The 19,383-nt window shown below is 38.6% G+C and overlaps 1 protein-coding gene across 2 annotated transcripts in view; it reads left to right on the top strand.

Moving 5' to 3' along the window:
- The first annotated feature begins 1,012 nt into the window (after positions 1 to 1,012).
- The window catches only part of RagC-D (Ras-related GTP binding C/D), a 69,583-nt gene continuing 51,212 nt past the window's right edge, over positions 1,013 to 19,383 (top strand). Inside the window, exons 1-3 of one of the 2 annotated variants that reach the window (XM_067152297.2) lie at positions 1,013 to 1,317; positions 7,331 to 7,467; positions 15,252 to 15,480. In XM_067152297.2, coding sequence (XP_067008398.1) covers positions 1,315 to 1,317; positions 7,331 to 7,467; positions 15,252 to 15,480 — 369 coding nt within the window. In that variant the 5' untranslated portion in view covers positions 1,013 to 1,314. The remainder of the gene's footprint in view (positions 1,318 to 7,330; positions 7,468 to 15,251; positions 15,481 to 19,383) is intronic. The other variant, XM_067152296.2, reaches the window with a different exon arrangement.

The following is a 19,383-nucleotide window of genomic DNA, read 5'->3' as shown; positions in this document are numbered from 1 at the left end:
CTACTGACGTATTTGAGCACCTTGAAATACCACCGGACTGAGCCAGGATCGAACCTGCCAAGTTGGGGTCTGAAGGCCAGAGCCTTAACCCTCTGAGCCACTCAGCCTTGCGAATTAACATTTAATAGCTGGACAATTTTCCTCCTAACATGAAGCCTGCTAACAGAAAGATAATCTATAAAATTCCGGCTTTAATCTGAGAAGAGGGATAAAGAAAGAAAAATATGAAAATGTTGTCGATAGTGATGCTTTAAGGAATATTTACGTACAATTAGAGCAAAAATGTAACATACCCTTGGCTGTATTGTCGAGGATTTCTAAAGTCGCTGGCCTGGAAATGATCTGAACAGATCTTATAATTCTTATATAAGCGTAACGTCCCTTCTTTCCTGTACACCTTATCCAAATCGCTTCTGTGACATTTCAAAACCCACAGATCACACCTACAACAACACATCGGTATTGAAGGTTAACTGCTGCACTATAGAATAAAATATGCGTATTATATTTTATGCCAGTTAAAATATGGGTCGAGCAGGTTAGAAGATTATGAAGTACTATAAAAATCTCTGTCACTGGAAGAATGTATATGCAAACACATTATTACTTACATGTTCTTGTCACGAGGGAACCTGAAGAACGACCGCGCATTTTTCTCTACTTCGTAATTACTACAGCTAAAAACAGCACATACCTTTCCCCTCATGTTGAGAGGAGATATCAAGGAATGACACACACTACTATTTATTTATGCCAACTTACTGAAAACGCATAAACAACACCAAAAACTTCACACAAAAATACACGTGCTCTTATAAGAGAATCAGTACTGTTCAGGTCTATCCGCTAGAGTGATCTCCAGTAGCTGTCCCTCGATATCTCGCTCAGTGTCGCGTATTATCTCTTTGGTGCTCACTGATCATCGCTCATTTCTTCCAATGAAACTGATAAGTCAAATTGTACGATAGAATATTATTATCGTTCTGTTTTGAAACTCACCAGGCTACTTCATTTATATCAGAATAAAAGTAGATTTAATTTAATTTTCTTTATTTGTCATAATCCATGAATTCAAAATAAATATTGCAATGCATATGTTTATTTGTAGTTCCATTACTTCCGGTCAGATCATATGATCGTGTTGATTTTGAAGTCTTGTGGTAATGACTACAGCTGGAGTTAAGGTTTCATGGATGTGACCGGTATCCTTTAGATGTAGAGACTTTTAATTGATTTTGCCACTCGAGATTTTGTTTGAGTGATATTTATTTAGTTGAGAAGCGATCGGTGGTCATTTCATCTCAAAGAATTATAATGGTGAGTTTTGGCATTTCTGTGTTGTTTTGGTTTGTCTTTGTTTGAGAAAATAACTTCTAATTAATATCTGGTGGACAATTAGGAATCCTGTTCTTCAAATTTGTGCATGTGCCACGGACAGCTGATTGTGTTGGTACTGGGGATTGTGTCTGGTGGTACATGACAAGGTGGCTGGAAAACGTATTCAAAACATTAATGCGATCTGAAAATGGTTTCTTTTATAATAAATAACTGGTGCATTGCCTCTAATGTGGAAAGAAAAAAAAAAAAGAAGGAATCGTTGAACTTTCATGTGATTCTGCACTGAAAAATGTATGTTAGTATCCTCAGTATGGCTTTTGTATTAAAGCACGATGCGACTACTCCAAACTCACCAAGAGGGAAATCAAATTCTGGGTGCGCTGTTTGATGACTTATTTATATGAGCAAGGATTTTCAAGACGTGTTCATCAATGGTAAATACTATAAGAGATTGCATGCAGAGGCTGACTTAAGGCTAATTCTGAGTGTAATATAAATAAACTGTTTTCAGTGATGTATTTCACTGTCTGTTTAAAACTAGGCGTACTCCACTGATGAGCAATTAAAGTAGAGATAACTGTCGTTTTGTTCAAATGGTCTGGTGATCGACCCAATAAATATAGTAGTATGGTGTAGCATGTGACTGCGATGTTGTCAGACCTCATACTGGCCGTGTGAGTAACAGTTGACCACAAGATGGGTAAAACTTGAGAACTGTGCATTTGATTGCGGCCATATTATTGATGACAGGAACTTGGACCATTCCACTCCAAAGTTATGCAGGCACTGGGCTGACCATGGGCCATGTATCAACAGTGTTCCATGAGTAGTGGGTTCCACCACTAGGATCAATTGCCTTGGGGTACTATGTGTTGATGACGAGGGTCTCTGTCGGCTAACTTGGATGGTAAGAGGTGATAGATGGAGCTAGAGTGCAGCAGATCACTAACGAGTTCAGTGCTGAGCAACAATGGAATGTGAGCAGCTGTGCCAACCAGAACCATCTCCTCACAATAGGGTACAAGAGTCGCCTCCCAGAGGGGTACCTCTGTTCACCATGTCAGAAGGCACAATGGCTGACAAGGGCAAAAGAACACCATCTTTGGATATGGGAAAAGGTTGCCTGATCAGATGAATCGAGTTACACAAAGATGGCAGGGAGAGAGACATGGGACAGTGTGTCCTTCTTGACAGTAGGTTACAGCTCAGCTAGTGGTGGTAGTATCCTCATATGAGGACTGTTCTCATGGAGTGAAATGGGACCCTTGGTATATTTGCTAACATCCTGACCAGCAAATGTTACAGGATCATGTCCACCCATTTGTTCACCAGCAGCCTGCAGGAAACATTTTCCTGTAGCAAGACAATGCACTCGCCCATCGCTCCCAAATTGCGGCCGATTGGTTTACTGAACAATCTACAGACATGGGGTGTTTGGTTAGTCCCGAAGGCACTCTCCCTTGATCCTATCAATTGCATCTAAGATGCTATCAAAAGGGATCTGTGACCTTGGACCCTGCTCCAACCAATCTTGGTGCATTATCTGAGGTGGTGTGGCGGTCATAGATGACTGTGGCTCCCTATCGCCTTCGATACCTTGTGAAGTCCATGTCGCACCACATCCTTGCCATCATCAGAGCGCTACTAACCAGGTGTATCTAATTCAATTGCTCATCATTGTGTGTACATAATTACTTACCTAGTCAGTAATAATGAAGAATGTTATTTTCCAGAATAGGATTTAGTGTATAGAAATTTGTTTCTCTATATTGCCTAGTTAGAATTCAGATACCGGTGGTACTTTAAAAAGAACAGGACAGGTGGGGACAATTGTTGTTGTTGTTGTTGTTGGTTGTTTGTTTGTTTGTTTGAGTCACCAGTCCATGGACTGATTTCATGCAGCCCTCCATGCCACCCTATCCTGTGCTAACCTTTTCATTTCTACGTAACTACTACATCTGTTCTAATCTGCTTGTCATATTCATACGTTCTTACCGCCTAACTTCACTCAAAAACCAACTGAACAAGTCCTGGGTGTCTTAGGCCTAAGATGTGTCCTGTCATTATACCTCTTCTCATCAAATTTAGCCAAATCGATCTCTCACCAAATTAATTTACTATCTCTTCATTTGTCATTCAATCTGTCCATCTCACCTTCAGCATTCTTCTGTAACTCTACATTTCAAAACCTTCTATTCTCTTTCTTTCTGAACGATTGATCGTCCATGTTTCACATCCATACAATGACACACCCAAAGCGAAAGTCTTCAAAAACATCTAATGCCTATATCGATATTAATAGTAAGCAAATTTCTTTTCTTAAGAAAGTCTTTCTTTGCTTGTGCTAGTCTGCATTTTATCTCTTCCTTACTTCTGCCATCGTTAGTAATTTTACTACCCAAGTAACAGTATTCATCTACTTCCTTTAAGCCTTTATTTTCTAATCTAATATTGCCTGCATCACGTGATTAAATTCAACTGCACTCCATTACATATGTTGTGGACTTATTTATTTTTGTCTTGTACTCCTTCCCCAAGCCTGTTTCCTGTCATTCGACTGGGTCAGAAATAGATTGAATGAACCCCCCATCTAGCGATGAGGATAGGAATTGTGCCGGCTGTCGAAGCCCATCACACTCCTCCGGGGGGATGATTAATGAATTGACAGAGAAATGAAATTACATTGGAGAGTGTTGCTGGAATGAAATATGACAGGCAAAACCGGAGTACCCGGAGAAAAACCTGTCCCACCTCCTCTTTGTCTAGTACAAATTTCACATGGAGTGACCGGGATTTGAACTACGGAACCCAGCGGTGAGAGGCAGGCGCACTGCAGCCTGAGCCACGGAGGCTCTCATAGCCTATTGATGTATTTGGAAAATAATGTTTGCAGGTTATCTACAATGTTTGTTTTCAGTATTTTCTTGAACGGTTAATTGTCAAATTAGTGCCTGAAACACATCGTCAATTATTTACTTCTTGTAAAAAAACTTTTCAGCACATTATACTAAAAGAAACATGCTGTGTCTCATTTTTACACTCCTATTGCTCTAGCCCTTTTTTTTTTTTTTTTTTTTTTTTTTTTTTTTTTTTTTTTTTTTGGTATGGAGATATGCTGTCTTATTTGCTCTACACTGTCTTCTTTTTACCCCAATTGTCGGGTAAAAATAAGGCACAGTTTTAATTTTTTTTAACAGAGAAGTATATACACTGGAGCAAAACTGCTTTTAAAATTGAATTCAGGATGCCGTTTAACATCATTTTAATCACTTACAATAATTTACATATATTTCTTTGTATTTCAAAAAATGAAAGTTTTAATTTTGTCTCATCTTTACCCCTCCCTACCCTAAATAAAATGTTGCTGTTTCAAAAAACAAGAAAGGAAAATGAAAACTAACACGTAAGACACAGTAATTGGAAATGTAATTTCAAATAGCTCAAAATTCAATCTAGAAATAACAGTGAACATGATAAAATAGTATTCAACTTAGAATTTGTTGAAAAGTAACAAAAAAATCTTCAATACGTAAAACAAACAACATACTTGGTTATACTTGATGGAAAAATAGCATTTCCATATACGAAGACAGTAATAGGCCTATGTCTTTTTGCTAGTTGCTTTACGCCGCACCAACACAGATAGGTCTTATGGCGACGATGGGACAGGAAAGGGCTAGGAGAGGGAAGGAAGCGGCTGTGGCCTTAATTAAGGTACAGCCCCAGCATTTGCCTGGTGTGAAAATGGGAAACCACGGAAAACTATTTTTCAGGGCTGCCGACAGTGGGGTTCGAACCTACTATCTCCCGAATACTGGATACTGGCCTCACTTAAGCGACTGCAGCTATCGAGCTCGGTTCCTTCTTTAAGTTCTGTGATTCATCTAGGCCTAATATTATTCTTACTCTTCCATAATTTTTCTATTATTTTTCTACTGATTCTTTTTTCTGGTGACCGTAGTAGATGCCCTATTCGTTTATTTTTCATTGTGCTAATTACATAGTCTATTTCTTTATGAACTGTTTCATTGGAAGCTAGTCTCCAGGCTCGGTTTACTTGATAATTTCTATTTAAACTGCTTCTTCCTATTCTCCGTTGTAACTTGAGTACTCTATCTATTGCAACTCTATCTGAATAATGTTTCACATGCATTTATGTAATTTGTGGCTGGGTGACTGTTTTGTAGTGTTTCCATTTGGTTGCTATTGAGAGACACCTTTTATTATATGTATTTTTTAGTAACATACTGCTGTGCTGTAACCAGTTTATCTATTCTATTTTTCCATGCTGGTTTCTCATTCAGGTTATATGTGATTATGTCACTTAAATATTTAAATTTTTCTACAATTTGTATTTCTTGGTCTCCCAGCTTAATTTTGTTTGCAAGCGGAGGTTGAGTTAGCATAATTTCTGTTTTTTCAAATGGATATGATTAGTGAAAAGTTCCAAACAATGGACAGTAATCAGGTTCAGAATGTAGAAAGAGAATGGGTGGCATACATGGAAGCTGCATTAAAAACAGAAAGGGAATGCCTAGGAATAACTGTGTGTAAAACTGGACAAAAATGAACATCTTGGTGGAATGATGAAGTGAAAGCAGCTTGTAAACATAAAAAGAAGGCATATCAGAAATGACTCCTAGCAAGGCCTACCTGATAGCAACCCTATATGGACAAATGTATTAACTTATGCATGTTTCTGTGATGGGTGGTACTTTGGTGCCTTGTACATAGATGAAGAGAAGTATATTAAGACAAACACAAATACTCAGTCCCCAAGCCAAAGGAATTAACCATACACAGTTCTAACCCCTCGTCTGGCCAGGAATCAAACCTAGGGCCCTGTAAACCGAATGCCAGTAACCATTCAGCCAAGCAGCCAGGCTAGAGTAATGCTGACCGACTGCAGTAATACCAATTTCCCTGTTTGAGCTAGTTTGTTAAACACTAGGCACTTCCTCTAACACTTGCCATTTCTATGAACACAGGAAAAAGGCACTCTGTGTTGTCGGGAGTTCCTTTGCAGTTCGTGCAGATGAGTTCCTGTCTTGCTACTGCCTTTGTTGCGGCAGTGTTTTGTATTAATGTTTCTTCCTGGAAGTGCACAATTGAAATGTCAAAGAGGTTCAACCTTTTCAATACAAAACGTGTTGTATAAGAAGTTCACAACATAATATTTATTGAATAATAAGGACCGGTTTCGACGCTCACTGCGTCATCATCAGCTAACAAAGATCAACAAATAGGCAAAGTACATGTCATGAATGATTTACATTAATAACTCTTGTATGGCTGAATACAAATGGTAAACTGCTTTGTCATAAAAGCTAGGAGAAACTTGAGTAAAATATGATGATGTGTCACATCACATTTGTATTCAGCCATACAAGAGTTATTAATGTAAATCATTCATGACATGTACTTTGCCTATTTGTTGATCTTTGTTAGCTGATGATGACGCAGTGAGCGTCGAAACCGGTCCTTATTATTCAATAAATATTATGTTGTGAACTTCTTATACAACACGTTTTGTATTGAAAAGGTTGAACCTCTTTGACATTTCAATTGTGAATCTCAGTTCAATACGGGAAAATGAAGTTTTTAACTTATAATTCCTGGAAGTGCTCGGACAACTACAATCGTGCAGGATATCTTTAGGGTGTTTGACCATTCTGGTGACAAAAAACCGTTCCTGGTAATTACCCAGCTATAGAGTTTAGGGCAATTGACAAACCTAGTATTTTCGCACCTTTACTCCTTCCTTGTACCCTAATGAACGTATCTAATAACATATGACTGCACCTACAAGTAAACTGGAGATAGCAGGCTTGTGTACTGTAACCGTAGTTTGATGTCAGTCAAAGGATCTCTGAGGTTGAATCTCTGTGTTCCATGACAAGGCAGAGCCCACATTTTCTTACTTCCAACTAGAAGATATGTTGAATTTCAGCTGAGATTCATGAGAGTAATACTGTTCACTTGTTGTTAACAGGATGAAGATGACCAGTATCCTTCGGGCTCTTTTCCTAAGGACTTTGGCTATGGACCCTTCGACCAAGATGGAGATGGTCCAGCCGGTCCTCTCGGAGGTGAGCAGAAGCCGAGGATTCTCCTCATGGGACTTAGAAGGTATTACTACATTTGTTGTTGGACCTTTTGTAAAAAAAAATTAATAGTTGTGAAGACTGTGATATGTGCATTGCAGGAAAGTTTCTGAAGCTGGAGGAGGAGGTTGGTTGGATGCAGTAGGAGGTGCAGCAAGATATTAGGCCGTTGTTGTAAAATGTCTTATACACAAAACTAACAACCTGCCCCCCCCCCAGCTTTCCACAGGGAGCAATTTTGAATTTTCAACAATAGCTTATAAAATTTTCTTTGTAGATGATTTTAGTTATATTTCCTCCTGATGTACTGTATATACCGGTATGTAGCACAGTGCAGAGTTTTTCCAAAGCCCTCCTGGCAGTGTGTTACCTCGTTCCTTTCTCACCATGTCATATTTATTCACTTATTAAGAAATATATTAAAACTACCTTTTCACTGTAAATCATGATAAAAAACTCTATATAGTCTTAAAAACATTAACTATATGTTCGACAATGCCTCAGTAAAATGCAGTACTGTTACATTGTTCTATAATGTAGACACACTAAAAAACTTTTTTAAGTTTGATTGATTATTAATTGTGCAGAAGTTGTATCAAAGTCTCATTAAAATAGCTGGTTATTGTGCATACTTATAATGTGCAGGTGATGGACAAGTTGAATATATGGGGGTCCTGATTAGCAGGAAACATCTCTCATATGGGAAAGTTAATAACGTTCTGGAAGAATCTTATAATGGCATGGGGGCTCTGAGTTTGCATCCGGGAGATAGTGGGTTCGAATCTTTCTGTCGGCAGCCCTAAAGATGGTTTTCCATGGTTTCCCATTTTAACACCAGGTAAATGCTGGGGCTATACCTTAAGTCCACAGCCGCTTCCTTCCAGTTCCTAGGCCTTTCCTATCCCATCGTCGCCATAAGACCTACCTGTGCCGGTGCAACGTTAAGCCCCTAGCAAAAAAAGGAAAAAACCTCAGTACTTCGAATTAAACTAATTTCTGTGTACCAAAAAAATATTTAAAATATGTAAGTTGTGTTGTATTCGCGACTCGAAACCAGATACCTCCAATCCTCAAAACGAATATAGCAGAAATTGTAAGAATGACAGTAATTCCCATTCTTTTCAGTCTAGAATACAACAAGAATAAAAGGGGCAAAAATTGTGTATACGGTACAGAGACTTAGTTAATAAATAAAGAACTTCAGGGTTCATCAGTCTTAAAAATGTATGTACCTAAATAAAATGGCCCGCTCTTCCTGAATGTTTAGAACACTCCTATCCATTATTTTGATTGCTTTTTCGTAAATACGAAACTATAAACTGAAGCAGCAGAACGGTTGTCAATCGCATGCTATCGGCAGAAAGGATGTGCGATTGTAGCAAATTCCATTAGAAGCAATTCATAGGCAGTGTTTACAATCACGAAAAGAATACAGTAAAAAAAAAAATACGGATGCACAAAGAATTTTGAAATTGGAATAAGTGCGTCACCAAATCATATCTAGTCTATGATGCTTTATATTAAATACAGTATTTACAAAGAAAAATAAACCCTGCAGTTATATCTGGTATGAAGTACTTGCGCAAGAATTGTAAGTGGATTATAATCCAGCATGCAATCTTACTTACATCCTGATACAATGCACACATGATATTCTATTTGACTTTGTTTGAAACCATCGATACCTTGATATGCAAAACACACAGAAACAAATGAAAATACAAAACAACTATGTATGACAAGCTGGCCAATATAAAGTTATCCTAACACGGTAGAAAGCATAGAAATTACGTTTCAACAATAATGGATTTCAGCATCTTCCTTGTTAGGCAAACACTAAAAACAGTGTCATTCTTTTATGAAATAAGAGTCGTTGGTGCGCTGCTTAAGTGCATTTCTATAAGTTGTCTAAATGAAATCTTCTATTTCATCCATTGCATACACAACATTTTCTGGGCATTGCTGGTAGAGATGACACTGTCCAAAATCTCTAAGGCTGTCATTCCATGTTTAGCTGGTGGGCGCATGAGAAGACTCCGTTTCTGATTTTTCGTCTGCTTGCGATTCCACTTCCGGTAGCTCACATGGGTCAATTGCGTCATAAGGGATACGATGTGTTACTGGTACTTGATGGTCAATGTTCACAAAGTCTTAGAAAGTTTCTTCTAACTCCAAATGCTATTGTAAATCAGTCCAGTCCTGTTATTGCCATCGGTCACGTCTGTTTCTTTTGTATCGTTCACAAAGAACCCGCACTTCCGGAAGCAGTTCTTTATAACAGATGGTGTTACAGTATCCCAAGCCACAGCTACAGTCCGTATATCGTCCAGGACATTCCACTTCCTGACATCAGAGTAGGGCACATTTCTTGATACCGCTCTTCCTAAAAAATGAATGAGCCACTTCCGATATTCATGTTTCACGCAATAAATAATCCCTTGATCTAATGGTTACATGTGGCAGGTAGTGTTTGCCAGTAAGTACAGGAGGTGGATGTTTTTAAGTTCCAGTCTATCATCGTTGTGGGCAGCACATCGATCCAGAATAAAAAGAATATTGCAGTCTTTACATACCATCTTTCTTTCCAAACAGAGCAACCATTCACGGAACATATTTCCTGTCATCCAAGCATTTTTAGAACATCTATAATCGCACGCAAAATTCTTCACACCCTTAAAACAGCGGACTTTGTGAACTTGCCTATAACAAGAGGGCGTAATTTCTCATTGCTATCTGCATTACAGCACAGCAGCACTGTCCGTCTGTCCTTAAAGGCTTTTCCGCTGTGCCAAGTCTGTCCTATCAGCGAGAGTTCTCTTTAGTTGGGCATTAAAAATGAGAGCTGTCTTGTCCATATTGAACACGTCCTTGGGTGCATAATTTGCTAAAATAGGGGCCACTCATTCCCACCATTTGTCAATACTCTCGGTTCCAACACTTGCATGTCTGAAAAATAAAGAAAAGGGGGAAAAAAAAAAAAAAAACTCTGCGTACAGCTCAGGCCCTGGAAAACGGTAAGTAAAATAAAAGTATGTACATGAATTATGACACATCTCACAGAATTTCTTCTACAGATGTCAGGTCTGCATAAAGGAAATGGTAATCATTTTTCAGCAGCTGCTGTGGCATGAAGATAAGAAAAGTGAAATCATTCCCTACTCTTCATTTCTTTCCTGCTTTTTATGATGAGATTATTTCCTAATTCCTTGTTGTTGAAGAGAACAGCAGCTGTCTCCAGTGGGAAGGACTGTTAGGGTTCTGGGGGAATACAGCCTGTCCTTCCCAACAGGTCCCTCTGCACATCTCGCTTCATTTTGCCGTAAACGCTTGTTTGATGGTCACTGTGTAATGTTCCTATTGATTCCCCCCCCCCCCTGGTGGAATCATCATTATTTTCTCATACAATCTCATTCAAACTATTTACAATCTTCTTCTTCACCTTGTTTTGTTACGGCTTCTGTAGGACCACGGGCAGCTTTGTCATGGTTTGGGTTTTTTTCTCCTCCCAGAACCTCTTTATCCTCTCTCTCTCTCCTCTCCCGTTCTTCATTTGATATTTTCAGTATCATCTTTGTCTTTCCTACTGGGGCTTCTCTATCCTATTTCTGTACGATTCTGTCATTTAGCTCTGGTATATTGGTTGGTGTATATTTCTTCAGTTCTCTGTCCCTTCCACCTTGATTCCCATCTCGTCCAGTCCTTCCGGAGTTTGACAACCCACTTATTCCAGTCTTTCCTCTCATCCTACCCATTGTCTCCCATACTCTTCTGGTCATTCTCTCCATGTCCAGCAAATCTTGCTCTTTTGAGTCTGATTTCTTGGGAGATCGTCCTCGTGAATCGGTATATTTTGTCGCTTGATCTTTGCTCCCACCTTTCATCTCCTCTTCTTGGTCCCAGTATCTTTCTCAGAATTTTTCTTTCTCCAGTTGCTCTGCCCTATCCCTTTCTAGAGTCGTCGTCTCGGCCGTGTACAGTACTGCACTGTTGCCTTGTAATACCTGAGCTTTGCGTCTGTTGATGTGTTTCTTTTATTGTACAATTTCTGGTCGCAAGATAGGTAGTCCTCATCTTTTTCACCCTCTCTCTTGTCCCATCACTGCTCCTGTTCCTTCCTGTAACATATTACTTACACTCATATCAGCAGAAGACAGTTTTTGTTTTGTTTAGGGGCACCACAATATTTACACTTTGAGAACATACTGTGACCTTTTTGTATTGCCTTAATTGATCTCATTAAGGCATTTGACTCTGTAAACTATGATGTGTTGCGGAAGATTTTAGCATTGTATGGTTTTCCAAAGAAATGTACTTCCATCTTGAAAGTATTCTACACTGATATATGGCAACTGTAATTGGTACCAACTCTGTTGGAGAGCCATTTCATATCAATATCAGTGTTAAGCAAGGCTGTTTGAATGGTACTACTGTCATAGGTACGACATCGTAACTGGTGTAAAACCTTCAATTATTATGTTTAATATATTTTAATTATAGTTTATTTAATGCTAAATTATATTTTATTAAATGTTAAAGATGACTAGTACATGGTTTCCCTGTAAATATGTATTATGTACTTGTTTCTCTAAAGAACCAGAGAAACAAGGAAATGCCATTTGGTCCTTGTTTCAATGACTGTGAAATCCTGACATTCACCACATATTTTATATGCAGGCGGCTAACGAATGAAGGGACCGATTATCGATTATCTCCCGGTATAAGGAGATCCCCTATACCAAGTGCCGACAGTCTCTTTGAGAGTGGATGAGCGGGTATGGGTAAGAGCACTCTGTTGTCCTGGGGACAAGAAATTGTTCCCAAAGGCGGAGGAACCAGTTTGGTCAACGGCATTAGGATGCAGAAGGCAACGGGAAACCACTGCATTAAAGATCCTGAGAGATATTCCAATAAATACACATGGCATGGCTGCAACGTCAAGATCGGAGCTGACCGTGTGGATCGTCTACCTCCGTTTGGAGACGACTGATTAAGAAGACGACTTTGTATAACCTCAAATACATATTGTGTATAAGTTTAACCTCAAAATCCATATAGCCGAAAGTGGTAGAAAATTCCATAATGTTTGTATGTTAGACTTATTGTACTATAATTTGGTATATATGAAGGATTCTGGAAACTTACTGTAAGTTTTTATTATCCAGAGACATTAGGAATATTGGAGAAATTTCTGTGTGTATTATTAAACAGAAAACGAAAGTTTGAGTACCCATTCGACTAGCTGGTCGATCAATGTTTGGAGTGTGTTCCATTAGAGTGTTGTAAGAACTCTTCCAGAAATCGATAATTCTAGATGGTTGATCGAATAGTATATATATCGAGCTGTCAGTCGGTGAGGATTCAGGAGGTTGGACTCGGAGTCAGGTTGGACTCGAAGGCAAGTGATGGACTGCGAGTGACTGTTGGGCTCCGAGGTGGAGTCAAGAAATTCAAGAGTGTGCTTCAACTCCGAGGTGGGGTCGGTGAGTTCAAGAGAGTGGATGTTATAGTGCGCAAGTCAGTGTTGTTGATATCTGTACTTGTCAGAATAGACTTCAGGGTACTCTGCCATTAAGTGTTGTAGTGTCATTTGCTACTGTATATAATTGTGTGTTGTGACTTACCATGTAAATAAAGTAATTTATACAAGGAAGTGAACGTGTTCTCGTGTGATATTTATTTACATAAAATAAAATCGCATAGCAGAATGATACTACTTCATTCTCATTATATATTGCCACTGTCATGCAGCTAGTCGAGGACTTTCTTCCTCCAGGAATACAGGTAACTTATAGAATGGATTGAAAACTGTTTAATTTGAGCCGTGTAAGGGTAAGGACTTGTACACTTTCTGTAACTTTAGTCAAGTTACAGAATGCTGATCATAATGCAGTTGTAGCTCAGTCTGATGAAGAACTAGTGTGAATCTTGAATGCCTTTTCCACTGCATACAAAAAGATTGGGTTCAAACTGAATACCAGTAAGACACATATTCTCTACCAACCAGCCCCTGGAGAAGGATGTAGACATATCAGTGTCTCCATCGACGGAGTGAGCCTGCAAGTAGTAAACACCTTTCCGTACCTTGGCAGCATCCTCTCATCAAGCACAAATATAGATTCGGAAATCCAATTTATAATAAACTGTGCTGGAGCATCCTTTGCCAAACTTTGACGATCATGATGTCGTAACAAAGATCCTCATGTACATATATACAGTTCAGTTGTAGTTCCCAGCTTACTATACGGATTTGCGTCCTTGATATGCAACAGACGACATCAATATCGCCAGTGATGTTTAAGGAAAATCATATATATAACCTGGCAAGACAGATGCAAAAATGTCAGCGTCCTTGAAGAGGCGCAGACCGTCGGTATAGAAGCCATGGTTTCAAGATGGCAGCTACAATGGACTGGGCATGAAGTACAAATGTCCAATAATTGTATTCCCAAAGGAGTGTTTTACTCTGAGTTAACAGTGGGAAAACATTGTTTTAAGCGATTTAAGGATGTGATTAAGGCTAACTTAAAGACGCATCACATTGATAACTAGAACACCTCAGCCGCTCATCCTGGAGATCATTAGTTCATCACGGCACACTACTGTTTGAAGAAAGCCATTAGAGAATAGTGAACGATTAGAGGCAATGTAGAAAAGAAAAGGAGCTGTGTGCCTCCTGGATTGGGGTGTTCAGTCACATGCGGACTCGCAGATGAAGAGTCCTGCTTGGAAGATCAACCTACTCGTTTTCGAGCATTCGCTATTGTTGTAATTGGTTCTTCTATCTTTGAGAACCTCTTTTATATGTTTCATAAATTCATTTTTGAAAAGGCTTTCTGAAGTCAGTAATGCACATCTATTCGGATAATCAACAAAAAAAAAATAGAGAACAAATGAAAGACTTAGTGCACAAACAAGGCTGAAACATCTGTAAACAATATTCTTCAGTTCCTAATCTATTATAGGCAAGATGTTTATTGGAGAACTGTTCCAAGGAAGAAATGAGGGCATGTCAAGGACTGCTGGATGACTTTTAACTTATAGTTTTAAGCTTCTGGATATGAGTTTCAAGCAGAAAACTGTTTTCTTATTTTGTTTTTTCCAATAAATTAGAGTCCAAACTACTGTAACATGCAAAAAATATACAATTTGTCGAATGTAATCTGAACTTGATGAGACCTGTGTATCGTCGCAGGCTGTCTAAGACTTACAACCATAAAGAAGCCCATTGTCTTACTGGCACGACTCCTCTTGATGTTGGAAGCAAGATAGTTGTTAGGCGTAAGAAAACTGATGTAGTAACTGTCCAAGCCTACCCTAATGCGGCTATCAACCTGCACATCCAGGGTTGAAATCAAGAAAAAGTTTCTTAATCACTGAAGCTCCCAAAGGTTCATCATAGCGAGCAAGAGCTTCCTCCTGACCCTTTGGAGACATGTACAACATGGGAGGTTCTCCATAAGCTATGCTCTGGACCACAAGGTGCAAGATGAAGCTTCAAAAGTGGGGCCTTCCTGTTGAGTCAGTACTTTGTGAGTATGAAGCTGTGCAGATAGATGTCTACTTCCTACTGTATGTTATACTGTATCTCTATCCACATGCGCCATGAAAGACATACATACTGCACTTGACATGGCCAACTTCTGGTCATCTAAAATGTGAAAAGCTGTTAACATCAATTTTTTTCATCATTACTTTTTTCATTCTTGTCTTTTTACTTCTAACATTATATTTAATAAATTTAAACTGGTAAGTAAGAGGTCTTTGAATGTGTATGTTGTCAGAGTCTAGACGAAGTAATTATTCTTTCAGAAGTGGCAAGTCATCAATCCAGAAAGTAGTGTTCCACAAGATGTCTCCAAATGAAACACTGTTTCTCGAAAGCACCAACAAGATTATAAAAGACGACATCTCCAACTCAAGCTTTGTGCAGTTCCAAATCTGGGATTTTCCAGGCCAGATAGACTTTTTTGATCCATCCTTCGATTCCGACATGATCTTTGGTGGATGTGGAGCCTTGGTATTTGTTATAGATGCGCAGGTAAGTAAACTTAGGACATTTCTACGCATATGTAGTTCTTTAGTTTCAATACATCAGGTATTTAATATAAATTAATTGTATTGAATGCTCGGCTAAGAGAACCAACAGAGGTACAATACAGCTTAGGGTTTACACCGCCCAAGTGGTTGACCACCAGATTTCCTGGGCCATGAACTCTATTCCCAGATCGTCCAAACAACCAGACTCTGTACCCTTAATAACCACCTATCATCCTGGTCTGCACAAAATCACATTTTAAAAGAACTGTACAGATGATCTTCCAAAAATTCCCCACAATCACATTCAGAAGCCTATCAAACCCCAAAAACATTTTCACTTGCTATGAACCTCTCCAGTTCCCACTAGTAGCATCACCAACAAATCTTACCCCATTCAAGGTCGTCATGACTGCACAGTGTTCTCCCTAGGTCCATTTTAGTGGGCGCATCGCCCTGCCGTTTCTACAGACCGCCCGGCTAACATAACCTAGATACACACTAATTATGTAATAGTAATACATATTTAAATCATTGTGTGCTTCAAATTAAACTGTAAATACTGTAAAACTGTTCATTTAAATGATAAATCTTCATTATTGTTAGCATAATTGGATTAATTACATCAGATTTCAAATGTTTAGCTTGACTAACATAGTGTCATGCACGAGCGGTGTCTGGATTAATGTGGAATCGCACCTCATGAGCACTCAATTCCTCATGACTTCAGAAACCTGTATGACACTCTACATGCCCTGGTGTTTGATTATGAACAAGCAAAAGAACACTAGAATGTCTTGTTCGTGATACTAACACTAAAAGAGTTTACCTGCCTGATATTACTGTTAATGCCTTCTGTGGATCAGTGGTAGAGATACCGGGTTCGAACCTGGCAGATGTTGTCAGATTTTTGTAGGGCACCACTCCATGTCGTACGGTGTTGACATGTAAGAGATATCTGGTGACATATTTGTTATTTACCCAACAAAATTCACTAAAATTCAACCTTAGATGCCCAAGAGAGATTTGGTTTACCCTGCCATCTAGTAGGCCTAGAGTAAAACGGAACTTTGAAATTGATGAGCAAGCAGCTATATGGCGTCGAATTAAGATGTTTGCACACAATATTTGAGGCCATATTATTATTATTATTATTATTATTATTATTATTATTGTTAATGCTCTGAGAGGAATAAAACAAAGTTTTTTCCTATGTAGTATCCCCCGCCCAGCTACTCATTCTGCCACCTGGCTGACGAAAATTTCTGGGGAGAACACTGCTGCATCTGCCAGCTTCAGTGCAGACTGTCCATCTTTCTACATTGGCTTAAAACTTTCGCGACCGCTTCGATGTTGGTATCGTGATACGGTGGACGCCTTTTAATCACACTCCAATGAGAGAAGATTTGAATTATCCAAAATTCGAATTAACCAAGAATGATATTTTAATGAAAATGTAGTACGGTATTATATAAATACATAAAATTTAATAAATTCATCATAATGAATACAGTATTATCCATTCTACCGTATCTTAATAGCTGCCATGTTGTCCTGTACTGTAGATGGAAGTTTTCATATGAAAATATATTGTATGAACACTAGTAAAACAACAGCATTAACACACAATTCAGCACACGTAACAATATACTAATTCCATTGCTCGCCTTACTGCTCATTACTGCTCTCCTCTTCATCATTGGATGGATTGGAATTTTGTAGCACGTCTGACAGAATCTTGTCTTCTGTCAGATCTCCGCGTACTGCAACTTCAATATCATCAGCTAATTACACATCATAACTTACATCAGTCATTATTTCTTGGCATCACTGAGGTTCCAGATGCATTTCTAGTTCTCCTGGAACAATGTCTGCATTAGTTACTTTATTCCAAGGTTGACGATATCAAGGTGGGGGAAGGGGAAGATTTCCGGTGGCCAAGTGCGGATGCCCGTAGACGAGCCATGGTCAAGGCCATGCCGATCCTACACTCATTCAATCTTGGAGATAAAAGTTCAGTCCCTTAACAATAGTGACTACCTGATCGTAACTAGGAAGCTATAATAAAACTAGGGAATTCTTGGGAATTATTTGTAGACTTCAGTTTGTGGAACCGTTACAAAAGTAACTTGCTATACATTTCTGAGTTCGAATTGTCCAAATTTAAGTTTCTAAATTCAAATTAAATGCGATTTAGGGCCGGTTCTACCACCTACTGGTAAAGTAGCACATAACTTGCCCTCCGCGTAAAAGGATGTTTCCGTTCGACCACCCCCCAGGTATCGTAATCTATAATCTTCATTTCCATATTGACGAATTGCACAATTAAAAATAGGAGAGGATTTCCACCAATCAATACTTATTTATTGCATATATTAAACTACAGGACCGGTTTCGACAATAAACACAGGCACACCAAACAAACTCATAATACGCAAAAAAGAACAAACAAAATCTGGCTGAAAGAAGAAATAAAGTTTTTATACCGTTAAAAAACAACATCTTAACAACGAACTATACCGAATACATTTAAAGGCATCTAACGAGTTACCACATAGCTATTGGGATGATTTTCAGCAGATCACGACAGAAAAAATAAGGAACTTAGCCACCAAAAAACAGAATACACTAAATAAGAAATTAGAAGCACTTAAACAACCATCCAAACCAAACCCAAAAACCGAAACTCCGAACACGAACTCTCCTACCTTTCCCAATGAAATCACTGAACACAAATTCCACCCACCCGTAAAAAATCTCACAAATACGACTTTTAACGAAATGGAAACTGTTATCTTGAGCAAGGGACCCAAGCACAATTGGGGTAACACATCAACTTTCCAGAACATTACAACTACTATCACCGAAATAGAAAACGCCATACAGAAAATCCCACATGAGCTACGAGACGAAGTCAGATATGATATTAAAAAAAGGCTCCCACAATATATCGACAAAATTCACAATAACTCCCAAAATAATAAATCAACCAATAAAGTACACATAAACAAACTCAAAGATAAGATAAAACAGAATAATCTACTAATAACGAAACCCGATAAGGGCAATACCACAGTTATTATCGACAAAGACCAATACATATTGAAAACCAAAGAATGTTTTCAAGATAACACTTTCCTCATCAAACGTAAAGACCCGACTAATAACATACAAAGGAACCTCAAATTGTAGGGTGCACCATTATACGATGAATATTTAATACCAGTATTTGTATTACTCAAAAAATGTATTTATAACTAAATTGTATTTGATATAAATTTAAGATGAACGTAATACTCGCGTTTATACATCAAAATAATTAAAATAGTCTAAAACAAAATTCATAATTTTTCGCAACAATGCAGCGAACGTTTTTCCAACCTGAAAATAAAAATGAACGTATTAAGTTAATTTGTCATTAATTTGAGTATTAAAGTTAAAATATTACTCTTGCAAAAAATTATCGCTTTGTTGTGAAATGCGGACTTACCGGTACGCAATTTATTCCAAATCTTCGGTGTCGCTATCGCAGGTTTCGCTATCTGATGCGCCGTCCTCGCCTCTGTTAATACCAGTATCAGATTCTTCTCCGTGCCACACTGCGTCATCTTTGGAACCGTCTAGTGCATTCGAAATCCCAGTCCTTTTGAAGCTCTTGGAGACTAGTTCAGGTGGTATAAGATCCCAACTCTTCTTCACCCACGAGCATAACAAGTCCAAGGGTGGACGCCTGATATTTTCGGTGGGCGTCAATTGCTGATCGCCGCTCATCATCCACTCGTAAAATCGACGTAAGTGGTCTTTAAAGGGTTTATTAACACATACGTCTAGTGGCTGCAAAGCAGATGTTAGGCCACCAGCAATTACTATCTGTCGTGTCTTATTTGTAGTGAGAATTTGCTTCACT

The sequence above is a fragment of the Anabrus simplex genome, chromosome 8 (genome assembly GCF_040414725.1).
Source record: "Anabrus simplex isolate iqAnaSimp1 chromosome 8, ASM4041472v1, whole genome shotgun sequence".
NCBI classification, from domain to species: Eukaryota; Metazoa; Arthropoda; class Insecta; order Orthoptera; family Tettigoniidae; genus Anabrus; species Anabrus simplex.
The sequence above is the reverse complement of the archived record's forward strand: the minus strand, read 5'-3'. Positions and strand labels throughout refer to the sequence as shown.